The sequence below is a fragment of the Tauraco erythrolophus genome, chromosome 24 (assembly GCF_009769465.1).
Source record: "Tauraco erythrolophus isolate bTauEry1 chromosome 24, bTauEry1.pri, whole genome shotgun sequence".
NCBI lineage: Eukaryota > Metazoa > Chordata > Aves > Musophagiformes > Musophagidae > Tauraco > Tauraco erythrolophus.
This window is the reverse complement of record NC_141488.1, coordinates 4445358-4465289: the sequence shown is the minus strand read 5'-3', so window position 1 is coordinate 4465289 and position 19932 is coordinate 4445358. Positions and strand designations below refer to the sequence as shown.

The window sequence follows — 19932 nt, the reverse complement described above, 5'->3', positions numbered from 1 at the left end:
GCCAGGCAGGGGAGAACTGGCCCCATCCCAGCTCTGCACCTGAATTTCTCTCTCGGAGGAAGAGGAAGGCTGTGGTGCGATGCTGGGTGATGAGGATGCCCAGCCATGGGCACATCCAAGGGCAGTGGGAAAGGGAATAAGCCTTAATAATAACCTTAATAATAATAATAATCCTTAATAACCCCCAGGCTCCTGTTCCCGGCTGCTTTGGTAAAAGGTTATTTGCACAGCAGGTAGCCATGCTGCTCACCTGCCTGGGTACCTACTGCTGTCACCCATCTGTCCCCAAATGGGGCGGCCCTACTGCAAACTGGGAATCATCTACCTGCTGCAAACACCTCCTCTGCCACCAGTGCAAACCCGGGATGAGCCAGGAGGCAGTGGAGCACAGCAACCCCCCCCCCAGTCCTCCTTCATTTTCCTCTGTTAAGCAGCAAGTGTTTTTTGCTGCAGCAGATGGGCAGGAGTCGGTATCCCAGAGTTTCCCCCACCGAGAGGGCTCCGTGTGACCCCTGTCGGCTGCAGAACTGCTTCCCTAAGGAGCGAGGAGCAGTAACGGAAAGGCAGCACCTGCACCAGGCGTACGAGGCTCCTGGCGTACGAGGCTCCCAGCACGCCGCTGCCAGCACAGCCTGAATAAACAAGGGATGCGGGAACAGGGGGGGATGAGGCAGCCCAGTCCCCGGCACATCCGTGTCCGGAGGACGAGCAGGGATGCACAGGAGCGGGCAGGTGAGCATGCAGAGCCATTTTTCCCACGAAGAAGCATCCATTGGGTTTCAGCTGGTTTTCCTGAACCCCAGCAGAAGGGAAGTCCCTTGAGACCCCATTTCCCTGAGAGTGACCTATGATCCCCAAAATCACCAGCACAGGGCACACACAGTCACCTGGGTTTCCTCCTTAGGAAAACAAACTCCATGGGAGCGGTTCCCCGGCTATCAATGGCATCAAACACCAACGAAACTATTAAAAGCAAGAGCAGTTGAGTAAACATCAACTCCGAGAGCTTGAGCAAACAAGGAAAAGGAAATCCAGAAGTTAATAGTTCCTATTAAAAGGGTTTCTCCTCCACATCATGCACCCTGGCTTGCGTGTGCCCGGCAAGGTGAACATGGGGACTGCTCTCCACTGGTGGTCAGCTCTTCCTTGGGTTACGGCAGAAAGGAGCTGGGAACTGGCCTTCCTGTTTTAACCACAGTCTAAGCACTTGAAGGACAGGAGGAAATCACAGTTCTTCACATTAAAGAGATTTTGGGCACAGAAAGCTGTTGCAAGGCAATGCCAGTGCTGCAACAGAGTTTGCTCTGCAGCTTCTGAACACCAGTTGTCTTCGTTTCAGCGGCAGCAGGTCTGCACGGGGCCATTTCTGCCCAAGGGCAGGCAATCACGGGCAACATCGGGAACCTTCCTCCACTATCACCAGCAGTGGCAAGAACCACCCGACTTTGTGGGATCCAGCGGCGAGGCAGATTGTTTTTCCCCTAGGTACATAAAGCAGGCTTGTACTTTGGAGGTTGTGGAAGCTGAATGAAGACTCCTGAGCACGGCCCCAGTGTGATGAGCCACCCTCGGTCTCCAGACGTCGCAAGGGCCAGTCCTCGCCCCAGCAAACGCAAGAGCTCCCATTTCAGCTGCTCAAGGTTCATCCCCATCCTACCAAGGGGGACTCGGGCTGCTTTCCCCAAGCCCTGGCTGCAGGTGGATGCAGTGCCATGTAAATATTTACTCCCAACCAAACAGGCTGGGAGAGACTCCGACCTACGTGTGGTTTTTTCCCTTCCTTGGCTGTATCTGGGTTACCGCAGCCCCGGCACACGGGCCAGATGCTGTGCCTCGTATTATATAAGCTCCATTCAGCAGCACCTGCTCCTTTGCTGCCTAATGACTCAAAAAACACCATATCTGATCTTTCTCCATCCTCAGCCAGGCCAGGAAGAGCCTGAGGCAATACGGAGGGAAGGGACAGGGAGGGAAAGGTGCTGGGCACCCAACCCAGACCCAGCATCCTCGCGCCGGGTGGACACCGCTGTCAAAACGAGCCAGGTCCCACCCGAGCATTTGCCTGATGTGATGCTTCTTCCACTGTGCCTAAAATAGAGGCGATCTCCATGCCCCGAGCTGCTCACAGCAATTTGGAAACCCGCTTTCAAGGCCAGAAGGGGAAAATTCGTAGCTCTCAAACCAACAGCAGCTCTCGAGGTGCTGGGAACCTACTGGAAAAGGGAGCAGGGAGCATCCCCCTTCGCTCAGCTCAGCCTCAGCCCCCAGCAGAAAGCCCCAAGGACCAGAGGCGCTGTGTCCTACAGCATCTATAAGGTCCCCTCCCTCCCCGCCTGACGGTATTTCCCTGTCCCACCCACGCAGGGCACGACTCCTCTCCCTTCCCATCACCCCAGGCATTGCGATACAGCTCCATATGGCATGGGACTCGAGGTCAGGCTTAGTCAGAGCTCTGGCAGCGCTCTCCTAATTTTAAAGATCTCTCTCAAAGCAGCGTGGAAAGAACATTTTAAGAACATTTTAATCAAACTCTTCCAAAGAACAGTTATGATGAAAGAAAGGAGGCAAAGCCTTCATGTGCTACCCTGCTCCAGGCCAGGTCTCCACCCTGGCTCCCAGTGCATGGATATTGCTGGAGTCGGAGTTGTAAGAGCCCCTGTGATCCCCACGGCCCTGAAAAATACTGGTGTTGAGAGGCGATAAATAAAAAACAAAATAAAATTTAAAAAATATTCATATATAGATCTAAAAAATAAATATATATATATATATAATGCTGATGCTAGAGGCAGTCCGCACCGCGAGACAGCGTGCCAGCCCTGGGGACTGTGGGCTCCCCCGGCCCCCAGAGCCACCGTGGACTCATCCATGAGCCAGTCCCCGCAGCCATGAGCTGTCAGGTCCTCCTAGAGCTGCAGGTTGAATTTGGCTGGGATTAACGTTCCCTCCTTTCACAGGAGGAAAAGAAACATGAAGGAGGAGGGAAGAAAACCCAGTTGGTTGGTGTTTGAGTTGGAGCCAGGTAAACGAGGGGAGGAAGGAGAGAAGGGAGCATGCGGCATGGCTGGAAGGGCTCGGCACGTTCATGGTTAAGCGGGATGCTCCTGCGGCTTCACCAGGAAGATGCCTGTTAGCTAAAAAGAGGTAGAAGAAATGAGAACGGTTACAAAAACATCCCATCCTCCCAGGCTTCAGAAGTTTATTAGAGCAGCTGCAGGCTCCGGCAGGCAGGCGACAGCCCCCAGAGAGAAATTACACAATTAATAACCAGGGATTAGACAGATCTTCCATCCCCTGGATGATTTTTTTTCGGAAAGGAGGTAGATGAGGGGTTAGTCTGGGTGAGGGGGTGGTGAAGTGCCCCCTGGGTGATGCTCACTGCAGCCCCAGGGACCCGTGGATGCTTGTTTGGGCTGCAGGGTGGGACCAAGCGGCCGTGTGGCTGGGGTGTGGAACGAGCTGCGGTGCTGGAAAAGCCCTGGGAGAAGGCACGGAGGCCGGGAAGGAGGTGGCGAGGGGAAGCAGGCATGCTCAGAAGGGCTGCCCTTCTGAAGGACACTGCAGAGAGCATCGGCTGAAGGAGACACACATGTCTCAGCAGCACCAGGGCCCCTCCAAAGGCCACTTTAACCCTTTAGGACACCAGGCTGGCAGGGTATGGGTGGGCCACACTGAGACACAGCAGCCCTGCGCCATCACCAAATCCATCAACCCAGCGACAAGGGATGCAGGAAGATGAGGACAGCTTCCCACGCTCCTGTGGGATGTGGGGACCACAGAGAGCCCTGACACACAGATGCTTTGCTGGATGAGCCACAAAATCACTGATGTGTCACCATCCATGGCAAATGGTCATCTGCAAAGCCATTACCCAGCACCGTCCCCTTTTTTCTCTGCTTAGAAGCAGCAGTGGGGCAGGGAGGAGGGCTGAGGCTGGGCTCCAGGGTCTGCAAAGCACTGAGACCACCCTGACCCAATGTTCACGCTCTGGATTTTGGGGTGGTAGAAGGTTGATGATGTTGGGCTAAGCCCCCAGAAGGACTTAGTTCCTTAGAAGGAACAGAACGTTTTGCAACCGGCTCCTGGGGGAAAACTCATCTCAAGCTCCCAGATTTTGGCTGCAGCTTCTCTCCATTTATCCCCTTTTCTTCCAAAAAAGGCACTAGATTTCCCTCTTCCCCTGCCTGACCATCAGCCACTGCTGCCGTTGCTCAAAGGTTTGCTGATTTCGCTGGTGGCCTCCAGCACAGCCCTGGTGGGATGTCTCATAGCTGCCAGGAGCGTGTCTCAGCCCCGCTGTGAAGCCTCCTTAGTAAAATGGAGCTGGATCCATCGACCTGCCTGCAAAGACAGGGAATGGGGAGCCTGGGGAAGGGCATGGAAAGAGAGCTGCATGCGCCCGGCACCGGTGCGGGTCTCAGATGTAACGGGGAAGTCTCGAGGGAAGGGGATGAAAATTGAACTTGCTAGAAAGGAATTAAATAGCTGGTGATTTACACCTAAAAATAGAGCGAGGGCCACGGCTCGTGTCACCCTGCAAGGGGAGGTGGTAAACCCATGATACTTAAATTACAGCCGTCACGTCTCGCAAGCTCCGACGTCACCACCCGCCCTGAACCTCCAGCCCCACCGAGCAGCAGCACGGCTCGCTCCGGCAGCTGCCCCGCCGGGATGGCACCTACGGGGCTCCTCTTGCAGCTTTGGCTTTGCCAAACCCTTTTCTGCTTCACCATGGAGCAGGCAGGGTTTTACTGCAGGTCCAGGCCTCCCAAGTGCTCTCCTGCAGCTCTCTTCGGGCTGGTTTCAGCAATTTGGGTTGGTTGGGGTAACCTTTAAGGGAAGCATCCAACAGTCTCAATGTCCGGAATGGAAAAGCTTTGATTTTCCATCCCAAAATGACATTTCCTGGTTAGAAGTGGACTGTGTTTTGTTTTTTTTCTTTAAAGGTACAGGTACAGAAAGAGCTCCTAAGCAAAACAATTTCCTCCAGATCAACCCAAATGTTTCCTTCAAGTCTCATTATTTCCTTTTCGCTAATTACGAAGAAAAGCCAAGAACTGGGGAGGTAATTAATTTATATTGCTTTTTGTGACTCACTGAGTTAATGCAGATACCACACAGGGGCCACGCAGCCGGCACCCACCCAAACCTCGCCGTGGGCTCAAGAGCAGGGAGAGAAGAGAAAAGCAAGACATCCAGCCTTAATTTTGGGAAATCACTCTTCTGCACCCCAGCCAGCCGCGGGCAGGGGGCTGGGACCAGCCTGGGATGCTCAGGACTCAGTTTAAAATCCACGACCACCCAGCGCTGCCTCGCAGCTTCCAGATATTTTCAGCTTGCACAGAGTGAGGCTGGACTACAACCATTTTTGTTGGCTTTAAGCTGGGCACATCTACACGGGGTGCAGGCAGGGAGGGAGACGAAGCCCTGTGCCACACCGCAGAGCTCTGCCAGCTCAGACCCGCTGTGGCTACGTCGAGGCCATCGTTGCTTGCCACGCTGTGCCCAGGCTGGGTCCCTGCAGGGTCCCTCTACCCCAACAGGTGCCCAGCACAGCCCGGCTGGGATCGTGACCAACTCCCAGACCTCAGTTCCGAGCGGGATCGCACACAATGCCCCTCCGAGTCATGTCGCCGCGGTCAATAGACACCGAGACCCGTTGCTAGTTGCCAAAGGTACGGCTTTTATTTTCTTTCGGTGTGACGTTACTGTGCCCCTTGCTTACAGACCTTGCTCAAACAGCTGGGTCCCACCTCGTCACTGCTGAATTGCCCCTTGTTTTCCCTCTCTTCCCCCCACACTGCAAACAACCCGGGGGTAAACAGAAATTTTCCTGCGATAGGAGAGCGAGAGCCACCTGGTACAGCCGCCACCCTCACTCCATCTCGTGTATTCAGCCCTAACGCCTACGGCGAGACAAACGTGCAGGAGAAGGTGACCTGCCTGGACCCTGCCTGCTTTGCAGAAGATAAGAACAGCGTTGATAGCATCGGGCCAGCCCACGAATGAGTCAAAACCTGAAAGCTACAGAACAAAAAGCAGACACTGTCAGCTACCAGTGTGCAACAGCCTTGCTGCAGCTTAGAGAGCTGGCCACAGCGACTGGTAACTTGCACTGGCCTGGCCCTTGCAGACCATGCAAGGACTCGTGCAAATGGGCTCGGTCAAGCCCTTGAAAGCACAGCCACACCAGCGAAAGCAGGCGGTCCCACTAGCGCAGCATCACAGCGTCGGGGAAGAGCCCTTCATGCCAGGTGAAGGGCAGCCAGCTTCTCGGCGTCTCTGTCGCCAGGAGGGGCTGGCAGGGGGTTTGCAGCACAGCTGCCATGTCTGACCGTTTCCCACTTGCACCAGCCTCCCGCAGCAGCAGTTTGCAGTCAGTTCCCACTGACAAGCCCTGAACAAACCCTCTGATGGGAGGGGAGACAAGCCTAGACACCCTGCACCTCCGACGCAGCTGGAGAGAGCCAACACACACTTGCCTTTCCTGGATCTCACCAACCCCTGGGGACCTTTGGGGAGGAAAACTCATGCCCCAGAATAGGATAAACAAAGAATGAGCTGCAGGCAGAGCCTTCCTCCTCAGGAGGATGCTGAGGGCTCCCCACACCCCGTTCACAGGGAGGATGGATATCAGGGTACCAGCAGGAGAGATGCTGGTCTGGCACTCTGCACGGTCAAGGGGCCAAGGAGAAGGACAGCTCAAGGCTGGTCTGGGGTACGGGGCTGTGCTATTTCATGCCCAGAGCCTTTCAGAGAGCAGTTTTTTAGAGCCATTTCATGCATTTCAGCTGCTAGGATGAGCAATGGCAGTGAGAACCAGCGATAATGGGAACGGGTCCAGTGTGCTTTGAACCAGCCATTACGGCAGGGCCCGGAGGGGAGGGTGAGCCGGCAGGTGCTGTTCCTCCCCACCTCCCACCGGCCGCTGGCACGACACGGCTGGGAGCACAGAGGGCGAGGAACTAAGCTATGATGCCCACGAGCCCCTGTGCAGGCAGCAGCAGTCATGGCAGAGCAAGGGGAAAGCCTCTTCTGCAGTGCCTGCAGCATCGTCACGTAGGAAGGTGCCTCTAATCCTCACCATAGTGCCAGGGCCTTGCCTTCCCCTGGGAGCACCTGTTCAGCATCCCCCGGGGCTGTTAGCTCTGCCAAGGGCCGTACCAGCATCACCTGGCTCTAAAGGGATGCAGGGGTGCCAAACTTCACACCCTGCCACCGCAGCCCCCTCCCAGCCGTGGGCAACGTCGGCAGAGAAATAGCCGAGGATGACTACATCACTGCCAGGAAACCACAGGGTTGTTCCCTTAGCACAGGGCAGGATTCGGAGACGCAGAAAGGTCCCAAAAAGATGAGCAGCCTGCAGAACACAACCAAAGGCATCACCGCATCCTGCAGCAGCTGGAGCCATGAGCCGCATGCAGATGAGCCCAGCTCCCTACCTGCCCTGACACCCCTCCCAGAAGCAAAACACTCCCCTTGGCAAGGGGAATCTCATTTTCCAGAGCCTTGCTGGAAGGTCGCAGGGGAGGAGGACGCTGCGCCGCAGCCAAGCGAAACGCCGGTGTCGCGGGACCTCGATGGCAACGCTGCAGTGCTGCAAAGCGGGAGGAGGATGCAACGATCCCAGGCACGCAGGAGAGCTGTGAATCATCCGCAGGCACCCTGGATATCAGCCTGCCAGGATGGGCGGACCCCCCCCTTGCAGAAAGCCGCTGTATACACTTATAAGCAAGCTGTTTACGCAGCCCAAGAGAACTTCCATGATAACAAGGAGATCTCTTTCCTAGAGCCCAATCTCGACTCAGCACGAACTCGCCCCTCCAGCACAAAGCTGGGGATGAGGGGGCTGCAGTTTGCCCACTCAGCTACTCCCCCATCCGAGGGGGCTGTATCCCTTTCTCTTCCCAAGCATCCGGCATGGGACAGCTTGAGGAAGCCCACTGAGACCTTTGGATGGTCCAACACGCGGCGTTCCCTGCAGCTCTGCAAACCAGACAGCAAACGTTCGTGCCGCTGAGCCTGCGACTTCGCAGACAAATGCCAAACAGCCGGCAGCGATTCCTCCCAGTTAAACGTCGCCGCCTTGACCCAGAAGGTTTGGCCGGCCAGGCGAGCCAGCGACAGCCTGAGCGCTGCGTAATCCTCCCCCCTCCAACTCTGAAAGATATGTTAATTAATTAAGATCAACCCAAACTAAACAGTTGGTTCTGCTGTGCTGCGTGAAGCAGCTTGCAGCAAACTCTAATTGTGGCGCTGGCATCCATCAGTGGGAAAGGGACTCATCCTGCACCCTGTCTGCCTGCTTCAACTTGTGCTTTCACTTGCCCTAGGCTTGGGTTTAGGTTAGGCTTAGGTTTAGGAACCAGCCTGCCCAGGCTTCCAGCCCGGCCAGCACCTCCCCGCAGAGCTGGCCCTGACCTGGGGCACTTGCTGCAAGAGCCACGTTTGTCAGAATTCCACGTTCCAGGAAAAGCTCCCTAAAACAGGCAGAGAAGTGCCAGATTGCAGCTGCCCTCGCAGGCAGGCAGGGCAGGGCAGGAGCCATTGCTGTGTCCTTGACTCACTCACCCTTGACTCAGCTGGAGACTCACAGGAAAACCCTAAAAAGCCCAATTTTTTTTTTTAATCCCATCAGTTACTTCCCACCAGGAAGCCTGCACAGCCCCACGCGTAACGGAAAGCAGGCAGTGGGTGCCGTGGCACTGCAGGCAGCTCATGGGCAGGCTCCTGGCAGCTCACCGGGAGCATCCGCACAGGCAGACGTCCCCGAGGGCTCCGTTGCAGGATGTGATCAGCAACAGCTGCCTTTTGGGACCAATGTCCCCCTCCAACCAGGCTGGGACGGTCCCACACCCTGCCACTCACCCGACGGCACCTCGGCTGGGTTGAGAGAGCACTTGGGAACACACTGGGGAGGACAGGGAGGACAGCACCAGCCTCCCGGGAGGACAAGGTGCCCATACACTACTACAACGCGCTGCGACGGTGACCCATGGACAGAGGTGTTTAGTAGAAACACTTGAGTATTTTTCTTTCGAGAGCAGGGAGAACCGATGCAGCAAAAGCACGTGCCTTCATTTTATCTCCGAAGCACTCACAAGAAATTAACAGATCAATTGGGAGTCTTTTATAGAGCTGGTATTAATTTCCTCCCTGCTGTAAAAAGGAAATGAGAGACAAAAGACATTAAATGGACTTGCCCAAGTCCCCAAGTGAACGGCGGGAGAGCTGGTGTGATCCAGTCCTATGTTTAGATAATGCTCCTCCTTCAAATCAGAAGAAGAGCCAAGGACACTCTGCAAGAAAAGCAGACATTAAGAAAGACATAAATGCTATTGAAGACTAAGAAACCCATGGTGCCCTGGACCGTCACCCAACAGCTACAGCATTCCAAATGGGGAGGAAAAGACAGAGCCAACTGGAGATGCTGCTGCAGCAAGCAGTGATGGCTTGGGAAGCTTCAAGGCTTGGTTCCATCACATCTTGAAGAAACCTCTTCCAGATCCAGCTGTGCGCAGCTGTGAGCAGAGCAGCTCTCCTCCACCTCTCTCCAGCTCCAGAGCTGCTCCGCAACAAGATGCTGCAAAACCCAACATTCTCCTCCAGGGAAGCTTTGAGAAACTGGTTGAGGGTTTGGTGCCATGTGCCAAACTGGCTATTAAAAATCTCCAGTGTCTTGTGGGTACCCCGATTCCTGCTGACTACAATCCTCTAACAGGCACGTTACAAGGCCACTCCCAAACCACAGGCTGAGATTAGCAAACCTGTTTAAAGCCTTCAGGCGTTCTCCATGCACGGTTTTTCTAAGGTGGGACCGTAGGAATCTGTACCAGCTTGTGGCATTCACTCAGCAGAAGCCAGGCACACAGGTACGGAGGCACACAGGGACAAACCACCACGCAAATTTCTGCTGCTGTTGCTCCAAGACTGGTTTTGACTCTTCCCATTTCTGGATGGGTGCATCACACAGCCGAGCCAGCAAGGCTGGGATCTCCCTGGCACAGATCATTTACCCCGGAAAACTGAGTTTTCTATAGGGCAACAGCATCCTCCTTCGGGTTTATATCCTTCAAAAGCATCAGAACAGTGACGGCAGCTGGACTTGAGCATTTTGAGGAGGCCTAATAAAAGAAGGTCTAGAAAATCTGCTCCAGCTCCAGGGAAAGGGGCCAGGAGCTAAACATAACCACTCACCAGCCGTGCTCTTCCCAGCTTGCTTCAGCTGTCGCAAGACGTGCTGGATGCCACGAATAGCTGGGCTAGGAGGGGTCAGCGCAGCACGTCTCCCTCAAGCTGGGGGATTTCTACAATAAAACCCTCCGGGTTACCTTCTGCATGGTGTGAAGCTAAACTCCACGCTGCTTAACGCAGATACTGAACTGCTCTGGAGCAGAAGGTACTCAAGGGCATGTGAAGAGATGGTAAACGGTCACCCAAAACAAGGCTACAATCCGGTCACCCAAAATTAGGCTCCAGTTGCTCTCCCAGCTCCTGGCTCTTAACCACACAGTGCAGCATCTAATACATGGTTCCTGCTGGCCCTCAAAGCCTCGGGAAGAGTTAAAGCTGAGCCAGCCCGAGATGACCACAGACAAATTCCCCAGGCAGAGCAATGCCAATCGCCCTTCCCAGGAAGGGCAGATTTCCTACCAGGAACATGAGCAGGAAAGACAAACAAAAGCTTTTCAGGAAATAACCTGTTGGTCTCCACTCTGAAGGGAGGGAGGAGGTAATTGCAATTATCACTGATTACTACCGGGCTTTGCAAACCCAGACAAAGCAACCCCGCTCGCAGCACACGCCAGTGACAAGATGAGAGCCAAAGCAAGCACCCAGTCGCCGTCGCCTCTGCCCCAGCTTTCATCAGGAGCTGCTGGCACGTGGAGACCTCCCCGGCTGACTGCAACGCTGGTGAGACCCAGGAGATGGAGAGCCGTCCCTGCCAGACGCCATTTCAGCCTTCCAGCCTCCCTCCCCAGCTGGGATGCAGGCGATGCTCTTTCACACCCAGCCACGCTAACAGAAGTGCTCCTGGGAGCAGATGCTCTCTGCTCTACGTGGCACTTCACAGACACGAGAGGAGCCCGTATGTTGCAAAACGCACCCCCCAGGGACTGAGGCTGCCGTGGGAAAAGCGTTCCCAAGGGAAACTGAGGCACTAGCACGGCTGGATACACCAGCTCTTCTCTTTAAAGGCCTGTGCGTGCTTAAGTCTGCGCCTGTGGCATTTGTGCTGTTAAAGTCTCCAGCGTCGTCGGGGTGGGGAGCTGCCTTCTCTCCAAATACATCATTAAGATTTAGGGTGTCGTGACTCTGAAATGCAGAATAATTCCAGGCACTGAACAAACCCGCTGCAAAAGGGAGTCTGCTTCTGCAAATGTGCGTCTTGCAGGCTCAACAGAGAGAGGCGAATGATTTCCCCCCCAGCACCCCCAATTAAGCAGGCTTTAAGAGCTGTCCCTCCAGGCTGATTGCATTGTGACTTTCTGGAGACAAAGACCATTGATGCTATGACGTTTATGAGTCACCCCTGGACAACCCAAGGAAACGCGTTTGTTCTCTTCCGATTACAAAAAGTACTTTGCATTCTCCAACTTTCCGCTGAGGGATCTCAAAACGTCATCTCCACTTCAAACGAGTCTTTGGTCACTCCTGTCCCTATCAAATCCATCATGCAAGTGGGTCAAGCTCTCCTGGGAAGGAACCCCAAGCCATGGGGTGACGTACCACCAAAGATGACACCCCACCAAAGGTGACACGACACCAAATTTGTTCTCATTACTCTGCTTCAAGCGACGATCAATCTTTCATGTCACCTTCTCTGACAAACACGCCTCAACGTGTGTGTGCATGTCCGTCTGTAGAGCTTTTAATTTCATTCCTTCCTTCCCAAGCAGAAACACACATGCATTCTTCCGCCCCAGGAAAGAGCAGAAGAACAAAAGATGACAAGATAGCCATCCCTCAATTAAAACACAATTGGAAAACGTTGGAAAATTAGAGAGATAAGCAAGATATCAAACACCATGTAGAATAGATGGCGATCGTACAGCTTGCCTAAGGCAGTATATCAGCCTGCACCGTGGAGAGGACCAAGCATTGATACTTGGTCCAAGCCAAACCGTTGCCACGACTTCCCTGCTCCTCTGCTATTCCCTTTGATGCTGGCCAGCCCAGATTTCAAAGCCCTGAGGCTGTTACCAAACCTCCACCAGCAGCTTTGAGCCCCACTGGGTGAGAAGAAACCGCTGACGACGCAGGCAGCCCAGCGAAGCCAGTGCAGGGGAGAGGTGTAACCCAGCTCCGTCTCTGCTCGGCAAGGCTGTGTTTTCACAGAGTATTCCAGACGGATTTCAGTTTTTATTTGAACAAATTAAGCCTTGGGGACCCAAAAGAGGAAAAAAAAAAAAAAGAAATCAAATGTTTACAAGGCAGCTGCAGTAATTCATCCTCATTATTGCTTACTTTTAAAGTTTCCTCTCTCAGTACCCACAGCTCCAACGATGCTCTAGTAAAGGACCAACTCCTGCACAACCCTGGGACAGTCTCTACAGCCCCATCATCTCCACAGTCTTACAGCCAAAACCCAGGACTTGCAGAAGAGAAAAGGGAAAGGATTATGTTAACGAAACACTCTTTTGCTAGCCTAACGAGCTTCTGGTTTATACAAGTGCCACCGAGATGTTTGTCCCTCTTCTGGCTCCAGTCCCTTGGCGCCCCAGGTTTGTACGTTTGTAACCCAAAGAACGACCCTCTCCCCTTCCCTCCACCACCACCCAGTTTTCCCTTCTCCTACGTCTAATTCTCAAACGCCGAAGGACTCTATTTAGCCACACTAATTGCAGGCAAAAGACTCGTCCTCCATCCCACTAATTCCCAAGGGAACTCCAGCACCTCTGGGTATCTTGGATAAGCTGTGGTTGGGTGCCTGGGCTGTTGGAGATGGAGGACATGATGATAGAACAAGGGGAAATGGCTTTAAACTGAAAGAGAGGAGATTTCGATGAGATTTAAGGAAAAAAATCTTCCCTCTGGGGGCAGTGAAGCACTGGACCGGGTTGCCCAGAGAAGCTGTGGCTGCCCCATCCCTGCAAGTGTTCAAGGCCAGGTTGGATGAGGCTTTGAGCAACCTGGTGTAGTGGAAGGTGTCCCTGCCCATGGCAGGAGGGTTGGAACTACATGATCTTTGAGGTCCCTTCCAATCTAAACCAGTCTATGATTCTATGACATGAACCAACCAGGCCAAATATCAACACGTTCTGCTTCCACCCCAAAAACTACTCCAGCTCTGTTGGAGGTCACAGGGGAGGGACAACTTCCCGACATCTCCCTGCAAGCTGGGCCAGCACCCACCTGGGCTCTGGGCGTTGCAAGACTCAGCAAGTCAACACCCACATCCCAAATTCCACCTGCAGACTGTGCGGGAAGGCAGCCCATCCCTGACTCCCAGCACGAGGTCTCCAAGCCTTCGTTAATAAACGGGATGAAACAACAGCTTTGGTTCCTGAGTGGCCTCAAGGTCCAGAAAGCAGAGCGGTGAACCGGGCACTGCTGCGGGCAACAGGATCCCTGCGGGGGGCAAAGCCATGGCTGGAAATCGAGTGTAATTCTGCTTTAATGGACATTAGGGCTCACCGGGGAGGTATGGGCTGTGATTACAGACGGGTTCAGCTTTTCCCACTCCAACACCATCCCGTACTTCACAGCTGGAACCTTTCATTCTTCCAGCCTTAATTAATGTAATGGTTTTCTCAGATCCGTGAAGGGAACAGTTTGGATGTTTTTTTGCTCAGACATCACTGACAGGCAGACCAGGGAGGAAAAAAATGCTGTGGCTGTTTTTTCTGAGACGGCAAAGCAGAGAGAAAAGGAAACCACACCACGTGTTTGGATCATTCCCCTACAAGGAAGCAGAAATGCAACGAGTTTGCATTAGAAGAGGCTGTTTAAATTCATCATCACGACAATTTACACTTTTGTGGCACCAGCTGCATCAATATTTCAAAACCCTTTCCTGACGGTTATTCATCAAGCCTCAATTCCCCTGCAGAACAGCCACCAGCTCACCGACACAAACGAGGAAACATTTGGGGTGATCACAGACCACACACCGCCTCGGTATCTGCAGCCCACGGATGAAACAAGCCGGGGCTGCCGCTTGCGAGCGGGCAGGTTTTCAGACAAACATTTCCCTCCGGCTCAGCGAGGGAATCTGCATCAACCAGTCCCACGGATCCAGCTGAAACAGCCCACAAAACCTCCAGTAGCTCTTCTCACCAGCCAAGCTTTGCCGATGGCCATTCCCAGCAAAGTCTGCCCGGCACAGCCCTGCCCGGCGCCCAAGAGAAGCCATCCTTGCGGTGGCAGAAGGGGAGCAGAGATAACCTCCAGCGCACTCATCCTGTACGTCAGACACACGTGTTTTCAACATGATGACGAAGGCTGGGGTGACGTGTGTCTTCAAATGCTTCTTGGCTGTCCCCTTTTCCAAGCCTTGCAGGTGGCACTGGTGTCCCCACGCCCGTGTCTTTGCTCCAGGGTGTTTCTGCCGCATCTGGTCTCAAGACCCACATCCTGCATCCTGTGCCACCACCACAACAGGTTTCCTATCTGGCTTATCACCCCTTGCCCAAACAAATCCTTGAGTCCCCGACCCACGGGTCTCTATGAGACCTCTGGGGTGGCCCCTCCAAAAGCCCCGGGGTCAGGGGAGGGATGTGGGCTGCCTAAAAGCATTTGAAAAGCACCCAAATGTTTTAGCACCCAAATCTCGCTGCCAGCCAGCAGCTGCCAGCCTCTAAAAATGTTTCTCTGGCAATTCTGAAATCGTCCCTGCCCCTTCGCGCTCAGGAACCATCCGCCGTGCCCAGAGCCTCTGTAAGGCTCCACAACCCCACTTGCATCCCTCACGTTTTGCTCTTCTTTTCCCAGCTCCTATCATCAGCCCCCAGGCACCAGGAACTTCCTTAATCTTGTTCCTCCCGAGACACCAGCAGCGATGGGGACAGCTGGCACTGGCCAAAGGCAACCGCTGTGGCAGGAGCAGCACTGAACACGGGAGCCTGATGCCAGGATGCCCTTTGCCGAGTAAACTGGGCTGAGTTGTGTCACCAAACAACCCCCAAAACAGCAGCGTGTCGCCATGTAAAACACTGCTGCCTGAGCTTCGGGCTGCGTTTCTGCTTGCCTGGCACAGACTCCCTGCCCGGCTCGCTTTACACTAACCCGACAGTCACACCGTGGTGATTTTTCTGCAAGTACCAGGCTGGCGCTGGCTGCCGTCAGACGGTCTGGAGAGGGGGGGAACACCCCGGACAGCAGCCCCGACTCAGACACACGAAAAAGCCGAGTGCTGTGAAGAGGGAAGAAGAGACGGAGCAGTGACTCAGTGACTGCCACAGGCTCCAACCCCGACCGGCGCGCTGTGCCAGGCAGCGAGTGAGCTTCTAGTGTGCATCAGCGAGCAAAAGCAGGGCGAGAGAGCTCAGGTGTGAAGCAGTGCCTTGCAGGGACCCTCCGCAGCAGTCTCCAGTGCGCACGTGTAGGAAATCAAGTCCCCACTACACACTTGAGCTGTGTGGTGGAATGGCCAGGATGCTCCAAGGAGGCTGGGAAGCTCTCAGGATGCTGAAGAGCTGCTCGGCACAGACAGATGGCCCCGCAGACAGAGGACAGGGCATGCCTCAATCGAAGGCAGCTCCTAAAGCAGGATGGAAATACAACTGCTGTGCTTTTCCGCTTTGGAAGGCAGGGCCTGAGACGTGCTTTGGAGACACAGGTAACTCCAACTCTTCTCCAAGGTGGGTAAGAGTTGGTGGCTTGCAATAAAGCTCTGACCACCAGGCACCAGCCCGTGTCTGCACAGCCAGCAAAGGGACTGCTAACCACAATCTGTTATTTACATTCCTGACTCACTCCTTCCCTTTCCCCTGAAATGGAAAAATATTTACAGTCAAACTTGAATTCCCCTGAACATCTCCTGGAGCCACATGAGCAGAAAGGTCAGTCCTCAGAGTCAGGAAACCAGGTTCTTGTGCTGAGAAACCTCCCAGCCTTTCCTTACCCCTCCTTGGGCACAGACCAAGGGAAACCCTTACCCTACCCTTGCAAAACCTTGGAGATGGGCACAGAGGGCTTCCGATTCGGATGTTTTACAAAGGTCTGATCTTCTGCAGCAATGCAACAGGTTGAGATAAAGTCTGGTCACAACCCTCTCGACAGCGAAGGCTCGTGCTTCTCCACTTTACTGGCAAAGTCAAGCCATCACCAGAAGTGGTCTGCACGTAGCTTGGTGGGCCTTTGGAAGGGCATGGTGGTAGCTATCCCTCACCCCTCTTCTCCTACACAGTCTTAAAATACCACGTGAGTATTAAGTAAAGCAGACTGCACCAGCCTTCCCCTTCTCTCTGGGATTAGCAAACCAGAAACAGCCCACGCCTGCAGGACATGCTGGGACGACAAGTTCCTCTGTCCCAGAAAGCCAACCCCTTACTGGGGGGAACCCTCCAGGAACCAGCCTCCTCTGAGGTGTTTTACAAAAACTGCATCGAGAGCAGAAGGGCTCAACTCACACCTTTGACTCCTCAAACAAACTCACAGGGCTGCTTGGAGAGAGGATAAACCACCTGGAAGGGACAACCCTGGGACTCACTTGAGTCTGAAGTGTCAAGAGTGATGAAGGGAAACTGAGCGACAGGAGAAGGGTCAGGTTGCGTCTCCTGGCCCAGAGTAGAGCCCTGTAAGCACTTCCGAGCTCCTCTACGTGGTCACCCTGCACTACGTCAGTGATGACACTCAGAAACCATTCATGGGGTTGAAGATTTTCAGTTTTGCAGCAACATGTGGCTCAATCACCAGCCCTAACCCAGCAAAGGGGCATCCTGAGCTGAAGGAGAAGCTGGAAGGGAAGTCAGGAGTTGCCAAGCTGTCATACACAGCCCACACTACACAAATTCCCTCTCTTGGAGAAAAGATGTTTGTCCCCTGCACCTCCAGGTTTTGCAGGGTTACCCTGATGCATTGATAAGTGCACACAAACAGGACAGGGGGGAGAGAGGAAGCACTGCAAATTCCTGCTCTGCTCATCATCCTCCTTCCCTTCCACATGGAAACTGGGTGCTCCAAACCCTGTTCAGTTTAGGGAGCCTGGAGATGTGTGTGCCTCATCCTGCCATCAGAGGTTGTGCTGCACCGGCATGCAGCAGCACCCAGTTGTGTAAGAGTTATCCCTGGGTGAAAAAAAGCATATTTTGCTGCTCCTGAACAACATCCTCTGATCCAGGGCGGGATCGATGGAGCCAGTATTTAGACATAGCAGCAAGATATTTTTGCAGATCGTGAGCAGAGGGAGCTTCAATATTCAGCCACACCAGCAACTTGGGAACTATGTACCAGGACAACAACACGAACAAGCAACATCATCCCCTTCAAAACCCTGGAGAGGAGGCCAAGGACAAGGATGCTCCAGGACTGCTCTGCCGTTGAAGCCCCTGTTAGAGGCGTAGGTAACCTAAGGTACAGATTTCGGCATAATCAGCATCCCTGGAGCTCTGCAGAGCACCTGCCATCTCCGAAGGACCCTTGCCAAACCTGCAAGGCAGCTCCTCCTAAAATATCCCCCTTAAACACGCAGTCTTGCATAATACTTTTATCACGTAAGAACCAACGGGGCTCAGCTTGCTGCCAGAAATAACTTTTCCTGCAGCACAAACCAGCCCCAACTTCAGGCAAAGGCAGCAGAAACAGCCTCACGCGAGCCACCCAGCACAGCCCCGATGACGGAGGGTGCCCATGGGAGCTGGGGGCGGCCGGTGGGCAGCGATGCTCCTGTGCCCTCTGCCATGCGTGTCCCTGGGGAGCCGCTTTCCGCTGCCCATTCTGGTGCTTTCCAGCAGCGGTTTCTCAAAGCACGTCCCGAGCAGGGCCGCAGGCCAGCGCTGTTAGCCCCTCCTTTCTCCACCAGCTTCCGCACAGATACTTCTGATTTCATCACTCTTTGCTCTCCGAGGCAGGAGGGACTGCAAACGCAGTGCAATAGCCCCGAACAGCTAGCAGAGGTCGCTTAACGTGCGCTGGGTGAGCCCTGGGAAAGGAGATTTCGAGGCTGCGTTTCCCTACGGCGAGGCACCTTCTAGTTAAACGTGACTTAAATCACTTGAGACAAAGCTGGGAAGGGAGAAACCCCATGGATCCCGCCTGGTTCTACTCTGCCCGACCGCTCGGCTCCCAGACAGGAAGGAAGCCTTTGGGTTTGAAGTGTCTGCACTCCTGTGCCTACATGTAAATAAAACACCCAGGAGGGACTGTGAAAATCAGGCTTTACCTGCCTATGGACACTCACAGCAGGCTGGGAAAGAGCAAGTATTTTTAGGAAAAGCTGGGCAGGGAGGATCTGAGCTCCTGGGCGTCTCCGACCCAGGGCAGGGAACGGTTTCCAACAAGCACCAGCTCAAAAAAGCTCCCAAAACAAGATTTCAATCAGCAAGCTGGAGTGCTCCGTCAGGAGAGCTGCTGTTAGCGTTATTAAATCACTGATGGTAATTGAGGAACAAAATGAAGGAAACGCAGAGCTCCCTTTCCTCCCGTCACCCGCTCCAAGGCAGGAGCAGGCAAACATTTCACCTGCCCGCTTGGCTTTATCAGTGCCGACGGGACCGGGGCCAGCTCGACCTCTGCACTGCCGGAGGCCAGGTCCGGCACACTGGTGCCGGTGGACACGGAGCAGTTACATCACATCACACGCTTTGGAGGTAATTCAGTTGGTATTGATCCAGTTGCAGAAGTTTGGAAAAAAATTTTGTCAACAACCCCGGCCCTGGCGGACTGATGCTTTTGCCAGAGCGGGTCACCGTAGCGGGTGACTTTTCCCAGCCCTCTGGCCCCTGATGCTCGTTATCTTTAACGCAGGAATCCTCTGGATGCTTTGCAGCAGAGGCAGTTGCCCACCCCAGTTCACTGCGGAGGGGGAGGAAGGAGAGGCCGAAGCACTGGGAGATTTTTTTAAGTGACTTCTCCAAGGTTACAAAAGGCATCTGTGGTTGAGAAAGGAAGCAAAGAAACAAACCGGTGGCTTCCTCCGTGCTGCTGCCTGAGTGCCAAAGGGAGGGAAACGAACATGGTCCAAAGAGGGGATGGTCAGGGGTCAGGGAGCATCTTCAGCCCCGCTCCCGGACAGCGAGATGAGAAAGCCTGTGCCGAGCACAGGGGCTCTGCCGTAGGCCTGGCAGAGCCCCAAGGTCGTGGGGAGAGCCGTGCCCACCCCTGCCCCAGGCTGCCCGCACAGGACGGGCAGGGGAATTTGCCCTGGGATGCTCAGGGTGTTCCACCCTGGGATGCTCAGGGTGGTCCCACCCTGAGATGCTCAAGGGGTCTCTCCTTGGGATGCTCAGGGGGTCCCTCCTTGGGATGCTCAGGGGGTCCCTCCTTGGGATGCTCAAGGGGCATCTGCCCTATTCAGCCGTGGTGTCCCTGCTTAGGATGCTCCGAGGGTCCCTCCCTGGCACGCTCAGGGTGCCTGCCCCACGCAGCCGGGGGTCCCTCTCCGGAGTGACGGTGGGGGTCCCTCCCAGGTGCCCTTCCCCCGGGACCTCACCGCGACGCTGCCGACCTACCCAGCTTCATGAGACAGGCCAGCAGGATCCAGAGGGAGATCTCGAAGGGGATGCGGACGTGGGTGTAGTCGATGCCCAGGACGGGGAAGGCTTTGCGGGGCTTGGCGTGCCCCTCGCCCGAGCCGTTGGCCGGCTGCTTGTTCAGCGGCTGGATCTCCTGGGCGGAGGCGGGCGGCGCGGGGGTGAAGCCCCCGATCTCGCCCCTCGGCAGCTCGGAGGCCAGCGTGGGGTTGGCCTGCAAGCCCTGGCCGGGCAGCAGCGGCCCCAGCAGCAGCAGCAGCAGGGCCCAGGGCAGGGCGCGCAGGGCCGCGGCGCCCAT

General features: G+C 54.7%; 1 protein-coding gene across 1 annotated transcript in view; it reads right to left on the bottom strand.

The window, feature by feature from the left end:
- The window catches only part of SLC9A1 (solute carrier family 9 member A1), a 29659-nt gene extending 9727 nt beyond the window's left edge, over window positions 1–19932 (bottom strand). Inside the window, exon 1 of the mRNA XM_086625938.1 lies at window positions 19614–19932. Coding sequence (XP_086482064.1) covers window positions 19614–19932 — 319 coding nt within the window. The remainder of the gene's footprint in view (window positions 1–19613) is intronic.